The sequence below is a fragment of the Microcaecilia unicolor genome, chromosome 13 (assembly GCF_901765095.1).
Source record: "Microcaecilia unicolor chromosome 13, aMicUni1.1, whole genome shotgun sequence".
Classification (NCBI taxonomy): domain Eukaryota; kingdom Metazoa; phylum Chordata; class Amphibia; order Gymnophiona; family Siphonopidae; genus Microcaecilia; species Microcaecilia unicolor.
Window position 1 is genome coordinate 97,468,648 of NC_044043.1, and position 23,534 is coordinate 97,492,181.

Genomic DNA, 23,534 nt, shown 5'->3' on the forward strand with positions numbered 1-23,534 from the left:
TGTCAACATCATGCAACGCAACACTTGACGTCCCGCAGCCAACGTTCTAAGAGGGTGGAGACAAGCCCTGGTAGCCAATCACGAAAGGAGCAGGAGGCACACGCACACTGAGGTTCCCGCCCCGGCCAGCGCTGTCAACATCATGCAACGCAACACTTGACGTCCCGCAGCCAACGTTCTAAGAGGGTGGAGACAAACCCTGGTAGCCAATCACGAAATGAGCAGGAGGCACACGCACACTGAGGTTCCCGCCCCGGCCGGCGCTGTCAACAATCATGCAACGCAACACTTGACGTCCCGCAGCCAACGTTCTAAGGGGGGGGTGGAGACAAGCCCTGGTAGCCAATCACGAAATGAGCGGGAGGCACACGCGCACAGAGGTTCCCGCCCCAGCCGGCGCTGTCAAGTGAGCGGAGAAAGCTGAGGTCCACGAGAGTAAACCGTGAGCAATTGTTCTCCATCTCCTTTAGGGAAAATATCGAGAAAACGATATGTTTGACACGCGAAAAACACAACACAAAAACCAGCGCCCGGTCCGCGCTGCTCCCGCCCACCGTCCTTCCCAGGAGTCTCCGCGGGTCCAACGGTGAGAGGTCAGCTTCCTAGCAACGCTTCCCGCATCCTAGCAACGCTTCCCGCATCCTAGCAACGCCGGCCAGCGCGCGCTGCCTGTGCCCGGGCTCCCACCCTGACTCTGAACGCAGCATGGACGTCTATCCTCTCGCCCAGCCCAAATGGGTGAAGCTGCGGTGCGAGCTGTGCGGGAACACGGCCCACCTACAGTGCCCCAAGTGCAAGGTTACCTACTACTGGTAAGCAAAGGCCGGTGGGACTCCTGGAGGTAGAGCACAGTCGTGCACTATGGAATGGGTTAAAAGCAGGGGTGTAGCCAGACTTCGGTGGGAGGGGGCGTCCAGAGTCCGAGGTGAGGGGGCACATTTTAGCCCCCCCCCCCGCCATTGCTGACACCCCCGCCGCCGACCCTCTCGACCCCCCCCCCCCCCCGAAGCCTTGCGCCGGAAGAAGAGGACCTTTGCTGGCGGGGGTTGGGGTCCCCCACCAGCAAAGGTAGGCGACGGGGCAGGGTTGGCGGCAGGAGGGGGGGTCGAGAGGGTCGTCGGCAGGGGGGGTCCAGGGCCAAATCTATGGGGGCCCAGGCCCCCATGGCCCCATGTAGCTACACCACTGGTTAAAAGGACAGAGATTGATAAGTCTGTATGACTGGATTCTATGATCTCTGGAATTTATGGTCTATTATGATACCCTTACTGTCAAGGCAGGTCTTGGGAAAGAAATTAGTCTAAACAAAAAGGGAGAATGTGGTCTGAACAGGTTTAGGAAAGCAGATGCTGGGAACCAGATAATAATCTGTGAGGATGATTTGCAGAAAAAGTCTTGTAAATCATTGTCTGAAACAAACGATATAAGCAGCAGAATTAGAACGGTATTTCAGAGATGCAGACAGTGAATATCTCTTTAGGTAACTGTACTGATCTCTCATGAGAAACTATTAATTTGTATCTGTACTTGGGAAGCAAATAAAAATACTTTCTCATCTGCATGTAGCCTTGGTTTCTTTTATCCTCCCAAATTGTGGATGGCTGGTATATGCTAATTTGGGAGGGGTACAAGCAGCCTAAAACCACCAGCTGACTGGAACAGGAAAGTAGCTTATTTTCTTCTTTCTATTTTATTTCATTAGAACTCAAAAGTACTGATTACAGAGATGCAAGAGTGAGTTTTTTCAGATGCTACATCCAGGGTGTAAATCTAGAATGATTTAAGTTCAGTATTGCTTTGTAAATGAATCAAAGCAGCACCTTTCCTTTGGAGCCTCTGAAAGAATACAGACAAAGCGGGGATCAATTTGGGCAAATTTTTGGAGGTGAAAATTGTCTTCAACCCAGTAGTTAAAAGTATGTAAATCAGTTTCAAAATAGGGAAAAGGGATAGGGCAAGGGGAAGCAGAAGGCAGGAAGGTGTGCTCAGACATCTTCTTACTGGATGAACCACTTGAATCACTTGGTTTACTTCTCATAAGAACATAACAGTAGCTATACTGGGCCAGACCAATGGTCCATCTAGCCCAGTATCCTAACAGTGGCCAATCCAGGTCACAAGTAATTGACAGAAACCCAAATAGTACAAAAACACAAAAAAGGGAAAAATAAATAACAAAATGCCACAAGAGTGAATGTGCAGAAAAAAGGATTTCTGCCTACAATGACATTCAATACTTCAAACAGTATTGCTATTCAAAAAAAATGGGGGGAAACGAGCATGGAAACATCGGATGTTCTCAGTGGCAAGGCTATTGGCTCTCCTATTGCACAATGCTATTTCCAATCCCTGAGCCTACTGCATGTCATCAATCATTTGTATCCGTAGCTCCCAAACTCCTTAATGTTTCTAATGTTAACTTGTCTTTTATTCTCATTATATTGACAAAGAATCACCAAATCTACAGTAAGTACTATCAGTGTAAACTCAATTGCATCAAACAGGTGTCACAACAGTAAAGCGACTGCTTAGCTGCATTTAGCAGGCTGAGCGCTGACTAAAGAAACTTGTGCGCCCGACGTTCACATGAATGCTTATGTTTCACTCTGAATCAGTTACTGTGCATGGCGTTTGCTGCAGTTCAAGTTCTTGCAATGAGCAACTGTTCAGTAGCTCTTGGAAGAAGGTTGGATGACCGAAACGCAGGAATTTATGTGAGCGTCAGGTGCACAAGTTTGTTCAGCCAGCGCTGAGCCTGCTAAACGCAGCTAAGTAGTCGCTTTATTGTTGTGATACCTGTTTGATGCACTTGAGTTTACCGTGATAGTGTTTACTGTAGATTTGGTGATTCTTTGCCAATATAATGAGAATAAGTGCTGGGCCTGCCCATGCCCTCCCACATCCACAAACTAAAGAATTATAACTAAAGGCAGTTACAACTACAAGTAGCACTGATTAACTTCAATTATAGCCAATTAGCACCTAATTTATCAGTTGTTACACTTGTAACTAGTACGATTCTATAATCGCATGCAAACTGCAAAAATGTGCATGTAAGATTATAGAGTGAGGGGGTCAGTGCATAGTGATATACTTAAACTTAATCTAGTGGTAATTCACAATAACCACAACTATAAAAGGATCCAATGACCATAGTTACAATGGCTGGGCTAGAGAAGGATTAGATATGCAAAAAAGGACACCCACCACAACTTTTCATGAGAAATCCGAGAACCTCGTACCGTGCTTTGTTGGAGGAATCTCTCTATATAAAAAGCAACACTAACGTTCTATGAAGCCTCCAGCCGGAAGTGTGAAGGGGGCGAGATATCCGGTTTCCCTATGAGTGTCTGCCCCGCCTTCTCTGTAACACAGTCAGTGAAGGAAAACAGCAGAGCACGAAATCAAATCGCTCACTGGCTCTGTAACAGTGAAGGACTCAGAGGGGGGAGGGGAGAGAGGCCAGAGGGCAGGGACACACACACTCCCACATGCACACAGAAGAAAACATTGCTAGCCCCCGTTTCATTTGCATCAGAAACGGGGCTTTTTTACTAGTCTCACCATAAATGCTGGGCTAGATGAAAAGGGGTTAAACATAAGAGTGAAAACCCTGGATAACTGTGTGAAATGGAAACCCTAGTAGGGGTGTGCACAGAGCAACAAGTTTCAGTCCATTTAGCCTTTTATTCTCAGTTCTTTAGGGTTTTTTTTCTATTTTTTCCTCAAGTTCATTTTAATAACGTTTTCATGTGCAAATTGACTTCACCTGCAATTTAAGATATTTAATGCACATTACGTGACTTTTTCTCAACACCACCTGAATACTTTATTTTTGTCTATTAGATTGTAAGCTCTTTGAGCAGGGACTGTCTTTCTTCTTGTTTGTGCAGCGCTGCGTACGCCTTGTAGCGCTATAGAAATGCTAAATAGTAGCAGTAGCAGTTTTTTTAGGTGTGCTAATGAACTGAATATATGCAAACAAATACCCATTCCTAGTAGATAACTCGATTGAGGGGAGCTACCGGCCTTTCATTAGGTCAAAACAAAATAAGCTGGTAAGAGACAGAAGATGATGTGAATAGACAAGCAAGTTGGAATCTGCCGGGGTGGGGTGAAGGAGAAGGTGGGTTTGACCATGGTAAGAAGGTAACAGAGGTAGTCATTGTCTGCCTGGTAGTGAGTAAGCAACCCCCATGTATGTTAAGTTCTTTTACTTTGTTTTAAAGTGTCTGATTAAAATGATATTACTGTTTTTTGGATCTAAATTTTCCTTTGAAAATCTGGTCATTAAATCATTTAATACAAGACCTGGCCCTGAGAAGTGTTAACCCACAGAGTTATTGTGTTACTTTCCTCCTGTTTTTCATCTGCTTATTTTGTTTGGCTCTGATGAAGGGAGTGTATAACTGCTGAAAACTAGTTATATGATGGTTTACATTAGTCCAACAGGTTATCGCCACATAACTATATATAATCTTAAAAGGTTGATAAAACACACACTAAGAGTAAAGTTGCGTATGCAGATTTGGCAGTGTGGCCGAATTGTGCAACTTGATTAATAAGCCAACTGACACCAATAATTGGGTGATGACAGGCAATTATTGGCACTAATTAGAATTTATGTGTGCAACTTTAAAAGCGTATTCTGTAAAATGGTGCATGTCAATTCTAAAGCACAGATCTCAAAAGGGGGCGTGGCCATGGACGATCCTAAAAATTACATGCAGTGTTATAGAATATGCCCAAACCACACCTAAGTTAGGTGTAGGCATTAACACCAGGTTTTAGTTTGTGTAAATGGCCACGCTTAAACTTTAGTTGCCGAGACAGGTGTATGTGTATTCTATAAACCAAGCCTAAGCACAGTTTTTTTTTTTTGGGGGGGGGGGGGGGAGGGTTCAGTGCCATATATAGAATTCCCCCCTAAGTGGACTAACATTGTAACCACATTACTTGGTGGTTATGGATAAAATCTTTATTGAATATGGCCCCATAGGGAACATATGCAATCAGTAGTCCTAGAAAGAAATCTAAAATTAAAATGCTCCTGTTTTTGTCCTTATTTTACTAGTGATGTGGACCATATGCGATCTGATTTGATTAGTATCCATGAGAAAATATGTCCGCTCCTGAACCCATTACGTACTCCTTTCCCATTTTTCATCACGGATAGAGAAAGACAGTATTACGCTGAGCAGATGATGCAGAGAAAGGTATGGTGAAAGAAGGAGCAAAGATGAGAATTCAGTACCAGTCTTCTTGGTTGCACCGCCAGTGGGTAAATGGCATTTCTCATTGAATAAGACCCTTTCCACAAAAGAGATCCCCCCGAGTGAACAGTACAATAATTCAAAGGTACAAATCATCAAGTAAAAGTAATGCTTGTAACTGACCCCCACTATGGAGATTTACTCTTTAACAATATATATATATATAATAATTTTTTTCATTTTTATGTGCACAGATCATTTTAATCAGCTCTTACGTATTTTAACGTATTTTAATGTATAGATATCGCAATAAGTTCTGTCATTTATACTTATACAGATTTACATAACCACGTAGTGGTTTGTGCCTTTAAAATTAGTATCTTGATTTTTTATTAATGTGTTTAACCGATGTATTTAGGGCCGGCAGTTTGCATACTTTTTCATACCAGCATACTTGCTTTATTTTTATTTTTATGTTACTTCACAATATCTATTTGGAATTTTTTATTTTTATTTATATTTATTTTTATTTTTCTTGTGTCAATCTGTTTATTAGCTCATTGTTCACAATATGTTTTCTCCTTTTTTTTGAGTTGCGCACAACTACTCCTCTTTTAGATACGTTATTTATATACTTTCATGAGATTGGAGTGACGTCATTTCCGTTGTTATGTTTCAAAATCCCTTTGGAGTACTGCGGGTCTGTTTCCGCTTTTACATTTGTGTAATCACTGGCTTGACAGGAAAGTTTATGTGGCAGTATCCTTGAATCGGTAAGTGGTAAAATCTAAAATTTATTTCGAGATTTAGTTTTTGTGAAAGCACATAGTGCTCCCAACACAGGAAAGTTCTAATCGGCGATTTATTATACTTAACTTTTCGGTTACGTTAGACGGATGTTACCTCTACATGATTACCTTTACAAGCGCCCACAGATATACAATTACTTGACCAGATATATTAAGGCTATAACTTGCATGTATATAAAAATAGTGACGTTGTATAAACTATGAAAGCGTTCTTTTTTACATAGCAGTTACGTTTCGGCGATCTATTATGTTCCACTTTTCGGTTACCTTAAATGGATGTTACTTTTATAATAGTGCCTTTACAAGCGCCTACAGATATACAATTATGGGTTTTGAGATGTCAGGGCTTGAATTTGAATGTATATATATATAGAAATAGTGACGTTGTATAAATCACGAAAGCGTTCATTTTTTACATAGCAGTCACGTTTCGGTGATTTATTATATTCCACTTTTCGGCTACCTTAAATGGATGTTACTTTTATAATAGTGCCTTTACAAGCGCCTACAGATATACAATTATGGGTTTAGAGACGTTAGGGCTTAAATTTGAATGTATACATATATATAAAAAAAAGTGACGTTACAAAAAAACGGAAACGTTCCTCCTTTACATAGTAGCTACGTTTTGGCCTGTCTCCACATTTAGTTTTTTTACAAATTTCATTCCTCTTAAGTTCGATGCCGTTGACCCTCATTTTTATAAACTGGTGGGCAATTATTGCATTATCATGCCCCGTTCTTCAGTTGCCTTTTCATACCAGTGCGGTCTATAGTTCCAATTGCGGTTTTAAAAAAATTTTTTTGAAGTCATATGCATGCGCTCCTTTATATTCTCTTTCCTTTTTTAAATTAGCGTTGCTTATAAATATTTTTGGAGTCATATGCCTGGCTTTTATTTGTTTTTTTCTACACTTTTTATATATATATATTTTTATATATAAAAAATTTTTTGATATAATTTTAATACATTACATGCATCTCTTGTCATCTATATACATGGAATATATATATATATATTTTTTACACATTTCATCCTTTTTTTTGGGCTTTGCATATAGATCTGTGTCTTGTCTTTCTCATATTCATTATAATATTATCATTTAATTTGTGTTATTTTGTTTTTGATTCTTTGGTTTTTGTATTTTTGTTTGTAGTTAAAGATTGTACAGATATATATACATCAGCATTTAATTAACATTTATTATTAGTATTTATACTTCCCTCCTTCTGAATGTATTAACAATATAAGTTTGACGCTCAAAAAACATAGATACATGATTTTGTGTTATATTCATAATTTATATTTTATCTGCTTATGTCATATGTAATTTGTTTTTTGTTATCTTTTTATCACAGAGCATTTCAATTTGCAGAAATTTGTTCAGCTAATTTTATCTACATATTTCTTTCTTGATTGGAAGGAAATAGGTATGTTCCTCTATGTATAGATATTTATACCTCATTTTTAAGATACATATATATGTTTTTATTTTTATTTTTATTTTTGTGTGTTCCACATGTAATCTGAATGTATATTGATTTGTATTTATGTTCATTTATAGACCCCTGACGCAGGCCTATACGGCCGAAACACGATTTCGTGTCGGGCTGTTGTTTTTATTCATTTTTATTCACTTTACAATAAAGAACTTGTTTAAGAAGACACCATCTGAGAGGTTTTTTGGATCCACTGTTGTTTTTGCTTCATTGTCTTAAGTGCTATCAAGAGAAACCAATAAAGATCATTTGACTGGAAATGGAGCAAAGGTGTTGCAGATAGGTTTGAAAATGGTTTGTATGTTGACTGCAGTGATTAAAAGCAAGGCTGGCTTTGTGATGGAATGATCCAGAATAGTGTTCTAATACCTTTTTTTCAAAGCTAGAATTAGGGTGGGCAGCTTGCCAGGGGTTTAAGCTTTGAGGGGAGGCACAAGAATCAGGGCGGAAGACACCAACCATAACAGTGCATGCCACATTGGTACAAAGTACAGGAGTGTGGTAGCCGTGTTAGTCCACTCTTAAGGTTATCAATAGAAATCAAACAAAATAAAACATGGAAAAGAAAATAAGATGATACCTTTTTTATTGGACATAACTTAATACATTTCTTGATTAGCTTTCGAAGGTTGCCCTTCTTCGTCAGATCGGAAATAAGCAAATGTGCTAGCTGACAGTGTATATAAGTGAAAACATTCAAGCATTACTATGACAGTCTGACAGGGTGGGAGGATGGGGGTGGGTCGGAGGTATGCATGGAGACATCAAAGCATATCATTGATATTCTAACAGGATGGGTGTGGATAGGTGAGGGGTGGGGTGATCAACAGAGAAATACAGCTTTATGGTTTATAATGGGCTAGGAACCCCAGATCCTTGTTAAGTCCTTTCTGTTGGGTGTTAAAATATTCAATCATTCTGACTTCAAAGGTCTTACGTTCTTGTATGGTTTTAAAGTTACCTTTCAGGATTCTCACTGTGAAGTCACTGGTACAGTGTCCTAGTCCTGTAAAATGTTGACCAACAGGTGTGGGAACCCTACTGGCACCAGCATTGTTCATGTGATGTCTATGTAAATTGAATCTTGTCTTAAGCATCTGGCCTGTTTCTATATTGCTATATATCAGGCCTTCTCTCTTTAGCAGTAGCCTTAACTTTAATGTTAATTAGATGAGTTGATTCCCTACCCGCAAAATTTGATCCAAGTATTTGTGTTTGTATTTTAAGCCCAAGCATCTCAATCCAAGCCATTATCTCATGAGAATACCTACTAACACACATACTATCAGTTAAAGGTACATGTCTTATGGATTTCTTTAAATGCATACTATATAGCATATAGGCAATTTAAAGGGAGCATTTTCTTTTTGTGTTTTGTTTTGCAGAAACACCTGATTGATATTACTTATCAAGAAAGCCAGAAGTTTCTTTCTGAAGGTAATCATGAAAACGCACTCCCAGCAGCCTTGCACTCACTCCGATTTAACATTGAGGTTTATGGCCTGAAGTCCCTTGAGCTAGTGCCTACCTACCTCATCTTATCTGAAGCTAACATTGGTAAGTTTCTTTTTGGATTTTTTTTTTCTTTGGGGGAGGGTATTTTGGTTCCGTTTTTTCCCTCAAAACCTTTCATGAGGCAATTTTCAAATAGCTTGCATAGTTCCAAATTCCTTATCCTGCTAGACCAGTCCAGACAAGTGAGTTACATTCCCCTACCAGCAGATGGAGGCAGAAGATACTGAAGTGAGTGACATGATCACCAGCTTAAGTAGAAGTGCAGCCCTGGAACTTGCCGTTCTTTCTCTGCCTCCAGCAGATGGTGCATATGGACTGGTAAAGCAGAATGAGTGTTTTCCTTGAGGCCTGACTCGCAGGGGCTCAGTCCACAGCCTTTAGTCCTTTGGCAATCATCTCCTTGACTGTGTAACTAAACGGTGTCCTACAGACTGTTACCTCCTGTCTTTCCAAGTGCCCTGTGGACTTGTTAAATCTTCACTCTCATATACTGAACTGGTTGTTTTCTGGAAGCCAACACAGTCTCTCAAATCTTCTTACCTCCTTGCACTTTGTGAGGTCAGGAACTCCTTTTATTGTGAGATTATTTCTCCTCGTGTAGTTCTTCAAGCTTCTCAGCTATCTGCTCTTTATAGTCCTCCAAGCTCTACCCCATTATACTCATTTCTTGGCATCTCCGCTTGTCTGGCTTTCCCTCCACCTGATGGCTCAGGTCTGCCACCTTTCTCTGGAGCTCCAGCACCACCTCTTGCAAACCCCCTCTTCTGCTGCATTTTGCTTTTAGCTCCTGGAATCAACACACAAAGCTCCTACTTTCTGATTGCTGTTCTCCCTTTCAGCTACCTCCTTCGCTTTTGTCAGCTGCCACCATTTTGGTGGCCTTGTGTATTTCCCTTCTCTGTGAAACGAAAGTAAAATCCTTTAGATCAGCTGCTCTGCTTCCCGTTGATGGCATGTGATCTCTGCTCGCCTTCTGTGCCTTTTGTCTGGTGTTTGGTGGGTTACTGTCCCTTTGGGAGTAAGTATTTGCCAGTTGTTTTGCAGCCCTCAGATCGTAGCTCTGTCTCTATTTGTTCAAACTGCAGGTTGATATAATCCCCCCCCCCCCCCACCCAGATTTAGGTTTTTGAATGGTTACCTGAAAGATTCTCTCTTCTTCTTATGGTGCTTCTGCATCCTTGTCTTATTGTGGCTTAGGACCTACAAATGAAACAAACTCATTTTTGAAAAAGAAAGCATTAAACTAGCCAAAAAAAAAAAAGCTACCAATCGCCAGATAGCCAAGGCTCAAATCATATTCATGGTCTGATGTCAGAGCGGGGGTTTCAACACAGTCCTCTAATAAAGACGTTGTTTTTTTACAAGGTCTGCCTCATTGTTTATTCTTCAGGTTTTCAGGATATCCACAATGATAATGCATGAGAGAGATCTGCATTCAGTGAAGGCAGTTCATGTAAATCTATCTCGTGTATATTCATTGTGGGCATCCTGAAAACCTGACTGGCTAGGTGTGTCCTGAGGAATGGGTTGAGAACCCCTGAGTTGGAGTATACCACACAGTGAAACTGTACATCAATATACCCTTACCACTGGATTCTGTATATGTCACCCAAACTTGTATGTTCTAAGTTGTGTCTGTGGTGGAAGAGGGGACTTCCATGCTTGGTGTTTTGTAATGCTGCCCTATGACACTTTTTCTTCCCTTCAAGGTATTTCCCTTGGTGGGTCAACAGGTGCTGCTGACCTCTGCACTATTGCTGTAGCAGAGGTCTGTTTTCTTTGTAGCTTATATCCCCAAAAGGAAAGGGAAAAGTAACCTGCAGTATCATTGGCCAAACATCCTTAGAGCTAATGCTTTGTGCCCTGATTGGCCCTGAAGCCAAAGACCTAGCCCAGAATGTGCTAGAATTCCCCAGTCTCAGTTGGGAGTGTGGAGGGAGTAGACCTCTGCACTGAGACCCTGTTAAGTCCTGTAAGCAGTTTTCCTAATCTCCCCAGAAACTACTTGGGTAGCAGAAAGTGTTCAGCTAGACTTAATACCAAATCCTTGTTGTTTTATGTCATTTCTTTCTTTACAACATCCGTAAAATCCGCCCCTTTCTTTCCGAGCACTCTACCAAAACCCTCATCCACACCCTTGTCACCTCTCGTTTAGACTACTGCAATCTGCTTCTTGCTGGCCTCCCACTTAGTCACCTCTCCCCTCTCCAGTCGGTTCAAAACTCTGCTGCCCGTCTCGTCTTCCGCCAGGGTCGCTTTACTCATACTACCCCTCTCCTCAAGACCCTTCACTGGCTCCCTATCCGTTTTCGCATCCTGTTCAAACTTCTTCTACTAACCTATAAATGTACTCACTCTGCTGCTCCCCAGTATCTCTCCACACTCGTCCTTCCCTACACCCCTTCCCGTGCACTCCGCTCCATGGATAAATCCTTCTTATCTGTTCTCTTCTCCACTACTGCCAACTCCAGACTTCGCGCCTTCTGTCTCGCTGCACCCTACGCCTGGAATAAACTTCCTGAGCCCCTACATCTTGCCCCATCCTTGGCCACCTTTAAATCTAGACTGAAAGCCCACCTCTTTAACATTGCTTTTGACTCGTAACCACTTGTAACCACTCGCCTCCACCTACCCTCCTCTCTTCCTTCCCGTTCACATTAATTGATTTGATTTGCTTACTTTATTTATTTTTTGTCTATTAGATTGTAAGCTCTTTGAGCAGGGACTGTCTTTCTTCTATGTTTGTACAGCGCTGCGTATGCCTTGTAGCGCTATAGAAATGCTAAATAGTAGTAGTAGTTCTGTTTGCTGTTTAAAACCTTACCGTTCACTGTTCTACTTTTTTGATAATAAACCTATTAGTTTGTTAGCTCTGTTGTTGCAGACTAAAATCCTGGCAGTTTTTATTCTTGGTCCATGGCAGTTTTCTAGGAACTGTGGGACCCCTGGGATTGTGGCTCCACTGCTCCTGGAACTCATCCAGAGGCAAGTGGGACCCAACCGGTGGATGGAGTGTATGCCAGTGTAGATTCAGGCGGGCATGGGCAGTGCTGGGTAACACCCTCCAGGTAGCCACAGGATTAACCCCAGGTGGGTGCTAGTCGTAGCGCTGAGACATTACATGATAGTGTCCAATGGAAATTTAAGGTTTGTAGAAGTCCTCTAAAGGAGGGTTTTTCAACCCAGCCCTCTTTGCTTGTTTATGTATGAGTTTTGAAAAATTGGGCCATAGAGATTTCTAATCTTTCTTTCAGGCTTATTTTTGTTCTCAGTTTGATAGCTAATTATTTCTAAAATGTATTGACCCTTCAGGATGAATGTACAGAATTCAGTTACTGGAGGGGTAGAGAGAGTTCTACTGAGATGTTGCCATGTCTTTGCCAGTTGGCTGACTATCATGTGATGATTTTTTTTTTTAATTAGGCCTTGGAGACCTTGCACAGGCACAGGAGTATCTTGCACAAGCTCAGTGGACTGTTCTCAAAAGTCCTGAGTGTGGGAGCGATGTCCACCACAGACTGCATCGTAGCCTAGGTCGTCTTTATGCTGCTGAAGGAAACTTCCAAGAATCACTGTACCACCTGGCTAATGATGTAAGTGGGGATTTTTTAAATTAGAGATTCACCGTATGTAAAAACGAGGCATTCTTCATTTGCTATTCTCAATTCCAGTGTCACTGATTTGCCTGCTGCCTTCTCTGCACTTAAGTTTCCTTCTTAGGATTTTGGACAGCTAGCGCCTCTTACGACTGGTCTTGGCAATCTGCTGGATATGAGCAGAGAAGGAGAGAGAAGAGTCAAAGATGACCCCAAGGTTTCGAGCTGAGGAAACAGGGAGAATGAGAGAGCCATCAACAGAAATAGAAAACGGGGGGAGCGGGGAGGTGGGTTTGGGGGGGAAAATGAGAAGCTCGGTTTTGGTCATATTTAATTTCAGGTGGCATTGAGACATCCAGACAGCAATGTCAGACAAGCACGCTGAAACTTTGGTTTGGATGCAAGGTGAGATATCAGGGGTAGAAAGGTAGATTTGGGAGTCATCAGCATCGAGATGGTAGGAAAAGCCATGGGATGAGATTAATGAACCAAGGGAAGAAGTGTAGATAGAAAAGAGGAGGGGACCAAGAACAGAACCCTGAGGTACGCCGACAGGCAGAGGGATAGAAGTAGAAGAGGATCCACCAGAGTGAACACTAAAGGTGCGGAGGGAGAGGTAGGAAGAGAACCAGGAAAGGACAGAGCCCTGGAATCCAAGTGAGGACAGGGTATCGAGAAGTATGCTGTGATCGACAGTGTCAAAAGCAGCGGAAAGATCAAGAAGAATGAGGATGGAATATTGACCTCTGGATTTAGCCAGTAATAGGTCATTGGAGACTTTAGTAAGCGCAGTTTCGGTTAAGTGGAGAGGGCGAAAACCAGATTGTAGTGGGTCAAGGATAGCATGTGAGGAGAGAAAATCAAGGCAGCGGCGGTGAACAGCACGCTCAAGTAATTTGGAGAGAAAAGGAAGGAGGGAGATGGGTCGGTAATTAGAGGGACAAGTAGGGTCGAGTGAAGGCTTAAGGAGAGTTGTGACCACAGCACGTTTAAAGGCAGCAGGGACAGTCGCAGTGGAAAGTGAGAGGTTGAGAATGCGACAGATAAAAGGAATAAGAGCAGGAGAGATGGCATTAAGAAGGTGGGTGGGAATGGGATCAGAGGAACAGGTGGTACATTTTGAGGAAGAAAGGAGAAGTGTAGTTTCCTCAATAGTAACTTCAGGAAAGGAGGAAAGGGAATGAGGGGAAGGAGAGAGAGGGGAACGGACTAGTGGAGGGAGAGGTGGTGAGGTCGAAGCAAGGTTTATCTTTTGAACCTTGTGAAAGAATTCAGCAAGGGTCTGAGGAGATAATGAAGGGGGAGTTGGGGGAGGGGGCACCTTGAGTTCAATGTGGTGAAGAGAAGTCGAGGATTAGAGCTTTAAGATTGGAAAACTCTTTGGGGAGTGGAGGGGTTTACTACTGCAGCAAGTAGAGGGGAAAGTCGTAACGGATCATATGACTCAATGTGAATCCATGATCATCCTACTTTTTTGATAACTATTGCAAGTGTTCCTTCAATGACAAGATTATTTAGTGTTTTGGAATTATTATTCTACATTTATCGGTATTGTAGGTTTTGTGTGTGTGTGTATGGTTGGTGGTTGGTTTGTTTTTTTACACTGAATTTAAAATGAGAAGCCAGATGTAGTGCTTAGTGGCAATTAAAAATTTTTCAAGGTGACATAGAGGCATATTTTCAAAGCACTTAGCCTTCCAAAGTTCCATAGGTTTCTATGGAACTTTGGAAGGCTAAGTGCTTTGAAAATATGCCTCATAGTTACCTTCTGCTTTCACTATGTGGCATAGACTTCCCTAACAGGCTCCATTGGCAGCCCTAAGAATTAGAAGGACGTGTCTAAAGTATTCCTTTATTGCTATTCTTTTCAGTCAGCAGGCACTGGCACAGTCTCCAAAAGCGAGTACGTCACCTCCATGTCATGTGCAGTCCTAGATGGCCTCTGTGGTATGGTCTGAGCCATGGGGCCAGCTAGAGAATGAATGGCAACAAGTTTTTTCATTCTACTAATTGAACTATGACAAGAAGGTCCAGTATTTTTAAAACCTCAGTTTGTTCTCTTTCTTCCTTTCACTGCCAGCTATGCCTGCACTGCTACCTACTAGACATTGCAATGTGCTGGATGTAGCTTTATCAACCAGCATTACCTCTCCCCTGCTCGCTCTCCAGATACAAAACCTTCAAAACTCCACCTTTTCATATTCCTCCAGCTCCCTGAACTTTTACATCCCCAGCCCTTAGCTGTTTTTGGTAGCCTTTCATATCTGATGGAACTGAAAATAACAATTTGGCTATGATGTCACCTTTGATGCAAAGTGACTACAGTGTTGTATATATTTCAGGTTTACCATGCTAGTGAAGCATTTGGAACCGATGATATTCGTGTAACTGGAGGCTACTTTCAAATGGCAAATGTTTTCTTTCACCAGAATAAAAGGGACATTGCTGATTCGTTGTATACTGAGGTTTGTATACTGAGGTTTCTTCATGTTCAAGTGTACAGCACTGCGTACATCTAGTAGCGCTTTAGAAATGATAAGTAGTAGTAGTAGTTTGTACCAACTCAGAATTTAGTGGGGTTTTGAGGAAGGATAGGTGTTAGATGCATGCAGAAATGACTCCCTAATGGTAAGTTATTGTGAAAAAAGACTTTTGCATAGTCTTTGATTTCCTGTTGTGACTCCAGCCTACATTTGCTCTCGTATACCAAATATCTGTATATGAACACAATTACTGAATGGAGCAAGCAGACCGAACTTGTTAGACAGGGAGCCAACAGCATTGCTATTGTTTAATGATATCCACTCCAGAAAGAGCGGAGGAGCAGTCTAGTGGTTAGATCAGCAGGATGAGAACCAGAGCCGTTGCCATTCAAATCACACTGAGGCTTCTCGTGACCTTCTTCAAAGTTAGGGCTTGTTTTATTAACCACGCTTTGGTGCTTTTGGCAATATTACAAGAATGGGGCCTGTGTTGAGTAGCAATAATACAGGTTAGTAAATCTAGTCTTTGCATTGCAAACCGCCAAGGACAAGAACATAGCTACTATACCTGTGTGTAACTCACCAGGAGCTAGTAATGAAAAGGTGGATGGGATTACATATTGTCTGTATGTTTTATGATGTTACTATTATCCATGAAGAAATAGCACTGTTAGAGTCTTGAAAAAGAAATGATATAGATAGTGCAGGAGTGGAAATCCTGTCCTCCAGGACCCAAACCCACTTGGGGTTTCAAGATTTCCACAATAAATATGCATGAGATTGATTTTGCATGTACTGCTTCCATTGTATGCAAATGAACCTCGTGCATATTCATTGTGGAAATCTTGAAAACCTGACTAGGTTGTGACCCTTGGACCGTGGTTTTCCACCTCTGAGGTAAGACATATAAACAGTTGTTCAACCGTAAACCTACCAGTTTAAATCTGGGTCAGATTCTTCACCCCCCTCCCCCTCGGTGACTTTTATTCTTGGAGGGCTACTTTTAAGTTAGAATATTTTGCTTGACTTTCTTAACATTAGTATACAAATGGATGTTCTGAGTTTTTTTTGTTTGTTTGTTTTTAATTTAATGACAGGTAACTAATATATGGCATAATCATCTTAGCAAGCTAGCTAGAATGCAGTTACAGCCTGACAAAGAAAGCAGTCAGACGCCCGTAGTTCCTGAAAATGCTGTGGAAGGAACGTTTGGTAAATATGATTTACATCATTGCTTACTTCTTTTAAATATTTGCAATGAAAAGCTCCAAGAAACAAATCTTTATATCTGTATCTATACTAAATCGCAAAGAGCCAGTGATCAGTACGTACCCAATCCTGAAACAAGGCAGAGCAGACCAACCAACAGTATGTAGAAAGAGAGTTTTATTCAGAGAGCCTGACGTGGTCACATTTCATCTTTGAAAAGACTGCATCAGGGCCAGAACTGTAGGGAACTTAGGGCCAAATGCACTAAACTTAACGAGCAAGTAGTAAACCCTGGCATGCACTAAAGACTTTTTTCCGACAACGGTAGCAGCTAACGAAAACGGAATGCAGATGAGCAAATTGTGTAGAAACCCTATTGTAAAGAGATGCATAACCTTTTCCAATTGCCTTAACTCTTGAAAATCTAACGAGGTCTGTACGGGATTGAAAAACTGCTACAAAAGTTTAAAAAAAAAAAAAATATTGGGGGGAAAAGTGCCAAATATGCCTCCCTGTGCCGCCCGAAGACTCCGCGCTGCTCACCCCCTCCGATGCGGCTCGATCCAGGACAGTGCAGTTGAGGACGCCCATCCCAAAAAAAATCTGTCCATTTTGGCCCCCTTAATAATAAAAACATCTTTTTTGGCAGTGCTTCACTCAGCTGAGAGACCAGGAAGTCTCTGAGCCAATCACAGCGCATTTAGCTCGGCTGAACGCGTTGTGATTGGCTCAGGGACTTCCAGGTCTCAGCTGAGTGAAGCACTGCCAAAAAAGACGTTTTTATTATTAAGGGGGCCAAAATGGATGTTTTTTGGGGGGGATGGGCCTCCTCAACTGCATTGTCCTGGATCGAGCCGCATCGGAGGGGGTGAGCAGCGCGGCGTCTTCAGGCGGCACAGGGAGGCGTATTTGGCATGCGCAGAGCAGCCAGCATAATGCTTGGCTGCTCTGCGCATGCTCGACCAGCCAACTATCTGACTGTTTAACGACGGAATAGAGAATGCAAGTGAGCTACAACAAGCAGCTCATTTGCATTCCTGTTCCTTGATGCATGCCCGTTCCTTACCGATGCGCTAAGGGAATCGGTAAGGAAAGGGGTTTAACGAGTCTTTAATGCATCTTGCCCTTAAAAAGCTCCTTCCCCTGATAGTTAAATCTAAAGACAAAGTAGCAGGTGCAGCAGCAACAACAACTTCTCCTCCTTGATCAGCTTTTTAAGATCCCTATAGTTTAGCCCCTGATGCTGCCTTTTCAGAGGTGAAGTGTGGCCACGTTAGGCTCTCTGAATAATAAACACTTTCTCTACATCCTGTTGGTCTGCTCTGCTTTGTATCTTATACAGAGGCAGAAATTTTACACTGAAGGTTATGCTCTGAGTTCAGCTTTCTTCTGCTTGTTTATATGAATCCAGTTTAGTGGTTTACTGCGTCAAAATGTATCCATTACTGCCTTGTGTGCTTCTAAAATCATCCATTTTTCTGTTCAAAAATATTCCAAAGACATGTTAGATGTTCAAATTCAACGAGGAGTACTTTCTTTAACTTGATCAAAAAAGGAGAATTTAGAAGGATTAATTTACATGTACAAATCAGCATACATGTCAGAGTATCCGTTTTAGAGAAGCTTCCACTTAGATATGTATGACAGTAGTGTACACAGGTTTGAAGGAGACTTGTGGGCATGGTTTGGGAGGTCCTTCAGAGTACAAATACATGTAACCCAGAACATGTTCCCCATTGGCATGTAGACCTGCCATACCTATGGGCTGTCTTGGGCCTAGGCTTGGGAGGAGAGGTTGAGAGAGGAATTGAAAACCACTGTAATTCTCCAACAATATCGTTTTGGAGAAGGACCATGACTCCATTTTAATTGGCTCGCTTTGGACATGCAGTTTAACAAAATCCACTACTTGAAAATATGTAAAGCTGCAAAATCTCTACTTTTGCTCGTAAATAGCACTATTTGTATGGTCAAAGCTCCTTCCCCCCTCCCCTCAAAAGAACAACCCACTGCTGTAACTACCAGCTTATTCCTCCAGTCTTTATACAGTGGTTTGCTGAATCGAGCTCCCATTTTGGTATATACATTTCCACTTGCTCTGAAGAAGGTGTATGTATGTGTGGCAAAAGGCTGTGTAGGCCTTCAACATGAAAGCATCATGCTTACCTTCCTTTCCGTCTCCCTCTACCTCCCTTCATTCCATTTTGCAGGTGGGTAAAGCACTCAGCATGCATTGTTTTACCTGCCCAGGAAGGGGGGGGGGAGGGGACAATTTGCAGAGCACTTTTTTCCATGTGCAAACATCCTCATTTATCCATGGCAATCCCTTTTGAAAATTACCCTCCCCATAATACACAAGTTCCCTGCAAAATTCACCACAACGAACTCAGACAAATTCTAATTGAGGCTAATCTAAGGAAAATATAGAGAAATGTTTTTATTCTCCAGTCTGTAAGGTTTTGGAATCAGATTTAATGATGGATTTAATATAGGCAGTTTATTTTAAAATGTTTAAGAATTAGATGTATTATGTTGGTTTTTTTTAATCATTAACTATGTGCAAAAGAGTTGTTAAAAGTCATAGAAAAAGACTGACCATAATGGACAAATGTCCATCTTTTTTTCAGTTTAATAGCTCTATAATTTTTCTATTTAAATGGACATAAACAGATATCAACAATTTTTTCCATCAGTCCTAGCCAAGTCTTATATTCTCCTTGAAATGTGCTTATTTTTTCAACAGAGTTTTTCATTGTTCTTTTTTCCCCCATTTTACAATGAGAAAGTTTTAGAATTTGTGGTAAAACTGAAAATGATGCATAGGGAACTAATAGTATACTGTTGCTTAACATTACAGTATACATTTTGTAGAGTAATCCTCTAACCAGCTAGGCAAAGAGAAATATTTAGGTCTCATGTGAATCAAACCATCTTTTAAAACATGATGCTTCAGATTTTGATCACAGACAAGAGTGGAGGGGTAGCCTAATGGTTAGTGTAGTGGGCTGAGAACCTGGGGAACTGGATTCCATTTCCACTGTGGCTCTTTGTGGTCCTGGACAAGTCATTTAGTCCTCCGTTGCCCCAGGTACAAAAACAGATTGTGAGCCCACTAGGGACAGTGAAAGTTTTGCTTATAATAAATATTAAACCACTTTGGTTGTATCACAGTAGGTGGTTTATCAAATGCATGACCCTTGACCTTTAGTATTGAACTGCACAGTTGGCTACTTTTGACTGTTAACAGTGAACAAATTGGATGCATCAGATGGACTTTGTGTAAATCATGGGATAAGAATGGCCAAACTGGGATCCGTCCAAGGTCCTCCAGATCTCCCAACTCCAACAGAGACAGGAATCTGATGTATAAAGGATTGGACTTGTAGAATTGCCTATCTACTGTTCTGTCTCTTCAATTTCTAGTGCTTTTGACTTAAGGATGCAGGAAAATTGGAGTGACATTCCTAATGGATTAAATAGTGCCATTGTGCACTATTGCCATGTAGTGCCCTATTAACACTGCACTATGTGACAAATTAATCACATGTATTTGTTTAAACCCTATGCTGGATTTGTTCACTCTTTTGCAGGTTTGGAGATTGGGGAAAGTCCTGCTGATTGATTTCTATTATTCTGGAAGGTCCTGTGTTCTTATTGTATGTAAGAGAGAGAGCCTTGTTACATGCTTAGGTAATAGCATAATACGTTTTAAATTTTAATGTAGATGAAGTGCAGAAACTTGAAGGACTTCAAATCTTGAACGCCATTTTGGACTTCAGAGAACAGTCCTCAAAGCAAGACCTAGTTAAAGTGATGAAAGTTCTGGACACACTCACTTTGTTTCACTTCATGTGTATGAATTTCAAAAAGGCAAGTCTATGTTTTCAGATCCACTTTGGAATTTTCAGATTTTACATCAAATATGCTTTGAACAATTTTGCATGTCTGTAGTCCTGAGGACAAGTTTTACTTATATCAACATGTACACAAGATGCAGAGCTTCAAGGGTTCAGTGTATGGATGAGACAATGGCAGGAAGGATGGGGTTACAGAGCAGAGATCCTGTACGGGCGAATACATTCCTAATCTATTAGACAATCTAAGTTAATTAAGAAAAATCAAAAAACACATGCCCTGATTATCATTTTATGAGTAAATGCTTGATACACCACTGTGGCATAGCACAGTGGTTTACAATAAACATAACAGTTAACCCGAGGGAAAGCAGGAAAGGAACAATGCGAAGATGAGAAGCAAGTCTTGGGGTGGGGGAGAATGGAGGGGAGATGAAAAACTGCAGGAATCCAAATGTTGGGAAAATGTTACTCAAACACTAGCTTGAATGACCAGCTTTTAACTACTTTTTTGAATTTGGCAAGTGAGGGTTCGGTACGGAGGAGAGGAGGCAAGGAATTCCAGAGGTGGGGACTTAAGCAGGTGAAATTTGAGTTCCTAGACAGGTACAAGAGAGGGGAGGCAAGGCGCCAAAAGTGATGCTTTGTAGGACGAAAGAGTGGCTAAGCATTCTGAGAGTTATCATAGTTGCTAGGTACAGAGAAGTGCCCATGTGAAATGCCTGGTGAACCATTAACAAGATCTTGGGCTCCCTATCTCAGCTCAACTGAAGTTTTTCTCAGGAGCAGGAAGACATGGTATAGTAATGAGCATTGTGAAGAAGTTTAACAGTGGTAGACTGGATGAGTTGAATTTGTTCAGCAGAACTGAGAGGTCTTTAAAAAGGACATTGCAAAAGTCAATATGGGAAATAACACAAGCAAAGGTGAGTCTCTCTAGGTGGTGAGAGGAGAGGAAGGACTTGACTGGATGAAGTTGGTGTAGATGAAGGACTTGATTGAATGAAGCTGGTGTAGGGCAAGGAAAGATGAGTCTACAATTTAAAGGAGAGTTCCATGTCTAGGAAGATGCCCTGTGCAAGTACCTTGTCCTAAAAAAGGTAAGGTGAAGCTATTCACTACTGGGGGAGGAGGAGTCAGGGCATGTGGGCAAGGGACGTGTATGGCCTCACATCTTAGAGTTAAGAAAGAGGCGATTACCCTTTAACTGGCCAGTGCTTGGACATGATTGAAGTGGTGTGATGTCCAGTGAAGAAGTGTGGCAGTAGAGACTGCAGCTGACAGACTGAATGAGCAGAGGATGAATCACTAAGAAATTAAAGAAGGTGGGGGCTAAAACAGAGTCCTCGGGAACCTCACAGAAGACTGGACAGAGTACAGAGAAAAAAAATTCCATTGGAGACCAGTTGTGACCACCCATTGAGATAGGAAAAAAAACATTGTAATTTAGCGTTGTGTAAGTCAAGATAAAGAAGAACCATTGCAATTCACTGTTGTGTAAGTCAGGATCATATAGTTGTTGGAGGAGAAACCTGTGATCTTTTAAGTCAAAAGCTGCTGATAAACCAAAGGACACCATGATAACTATGTTGCATTGATCCATTCATTGGTTAAATCAACTCTGTGCTATGGCTGTGTCTTGGGTGAAGGACCAGAGATTTATCAAGGAAGATAGTGAGTTCGTCCAAAAGTGCTTTTTCTAGGAGCTTAGAGAAAAAAGGTAGATTAGAAATCAGATAATAGATCAGTCACATCCAATTCCATCTTCTTCAGAACAGGAGTGATTACATCATGTTTTTGTTAAAGGGATATGGCCTTAAATGAGACTACCCCTCAAAAGGGGCAACCATTTTGGAAATAGAACTGAAGAAAGCTTCAAGACTACGAATACTGGTCAAGGGGAGAAGAAGAGGGCCAGGGTGCTTATGATTTTTAATTCACTAATGCCCTTGAAGTTTTAGAGTTTTCTGTGATTCTGATTGATAGCTACTGATTTAAGGTGTTGCTTAGTAGCTTGTTTGGGTCAGGAATTGCTCTCAGACTCACTGTACTATATCTTAATCACTATGGATCCAATTTTTTCACAATTCCAGATCCTCATAAATGGCTATATATCTGGGCACATTTTCATTCTTCAAAACATATAGGCTAACTTGTGAAACATTTGGCTTGGCTCTGTTGTGTGCATAGGTTGTTACACTCCTTAACTTTGTAGAGCAGATGCCTGTTTTACATTGGCAGCCTATTATCCAATTTATTATTCTAAATATCAAGTATAAATTCTTAAAATACTGATTAGTATTTCCTGCTAGTTATTTTCCCTCTAACTTTATTTTAGGCTCATGAATTGGGCAAGAGAGTACTTTGGATCAACGAACACTTCCCTGACCAAGCGGTGCCTGAAATCCTTCCTATTTTGCTTGAATGGATTGAAGTCAAACTTTTATCTTCTAAATAAGTCATTTGTCTGTTTACACACAACTCACAGACACACATAATGCATTGAAACATAAGCAGTGTTTAACACTATAAGTTCAGTATAGCCAATTACATCAGTCTTTGAAATCTGGCCAGGATGATAAGTTAAAATTAGTCCATCTAAAAGCCACTACGCTCCTAAATTTAGCTGATCAAATTCTGGATGGGCCTAAGGGCAAAGTTAAACAGCTAGTGAGTGTTTTTCAGCATTAGCTACCCCACTTGGCTGGACAAACTAGGTATAGAAAAAACAGGCTTAAATTTGGCCAGCCATCTTCCCTTCCTGTGTAAAACAAAAACAAAGTCCAGCTAGTCAAACCTTGCCTCCCCATCCTCTTGGGCTTTCTGAATGGGGATGGAGTCCTTGTTGTAAGAGTGGTAAATACATGAATCCTGAATGCCAGTAGCTGTCAACTCTACTATCACTTAGAATTCAAGCAAGGGGCAAGAGGTAAGACCCTCTCTACATCCCACTTGGGAATATCAGTAGGAGTAGGAAGCATAGGCACCGACTCTGTGGGTGCTGTGGGTGCTCGAGCACCCCCAATATTTCACCCACCGGAAGTTCCCTTTGTCCCTCCCTCCCAGGCCCCATCCCTCCGAATTTTAAAAGTCATCATCTTACCTCATCGAGATTACGGCGGCAGCAGCAGCGGTGAAAAGTGTGCAGGCTCGGCGTTCAGTCTTCCCTTCTCTCTCAGCTCTGGACCAGAGCTGAGAGAAGGGAAGACTGAACTAAGCCTGCACGCTTTTCACCGCTGCTGCCGCCTTATCCCCGACGAGGTAAGATGACTTTTAAAATTTGGAGGGAGGGGGTCTGAAACTCAAAGGGAGGGAGGAGGGGGCCTTGGAACTCGGAGGGAGGGGGACGAGTGGG

General features: G+C 41.6%; 1 protein-coding gene across 2 annotated transcripts; it reads left to right on the forward strand.

Moving 5' to 3' along the window:
* Positions 1–281: 281 nt before the first annotated feature.
* On the forward strand, positions 282–23,193 carry ZMYND12 (zinc finger MYND-type containing 12). 2 transcript variants are annotated; one of them, XM_030222576.1, is made up of 8 exons: positions 282–812; positions 5,075–5,216; positions 8,908–9,079; positions 12,461–12,630; positions 14,976–15,098; positions 16,214–16,328; positions 20,050–20,195; positions 22,518–23,193. In XM_030222576.1, exons 1-8 carry the CDS (start codon positions 706–708, stop codon positions 22,635–22,637), a joined length of 1,095 nt encoding a protein of 364 aa, XP_030078436.1. In that variant the 5' UTR covers positions 282–705; the 3' UTR covers positions 22,638–23,193. The 2 variants fall into 2 exon arrangements, with proteins under 2 accessions (XP_030078436.1, XP_030078437.1); XM_030222577.1 differs by lacking the exon at positions 5,075–5,216 and having other exon boundaries at positions 289–812.
* The last annotated feature ends 341 nt before the right edge of the window (positions 23,194–23,534 follow it).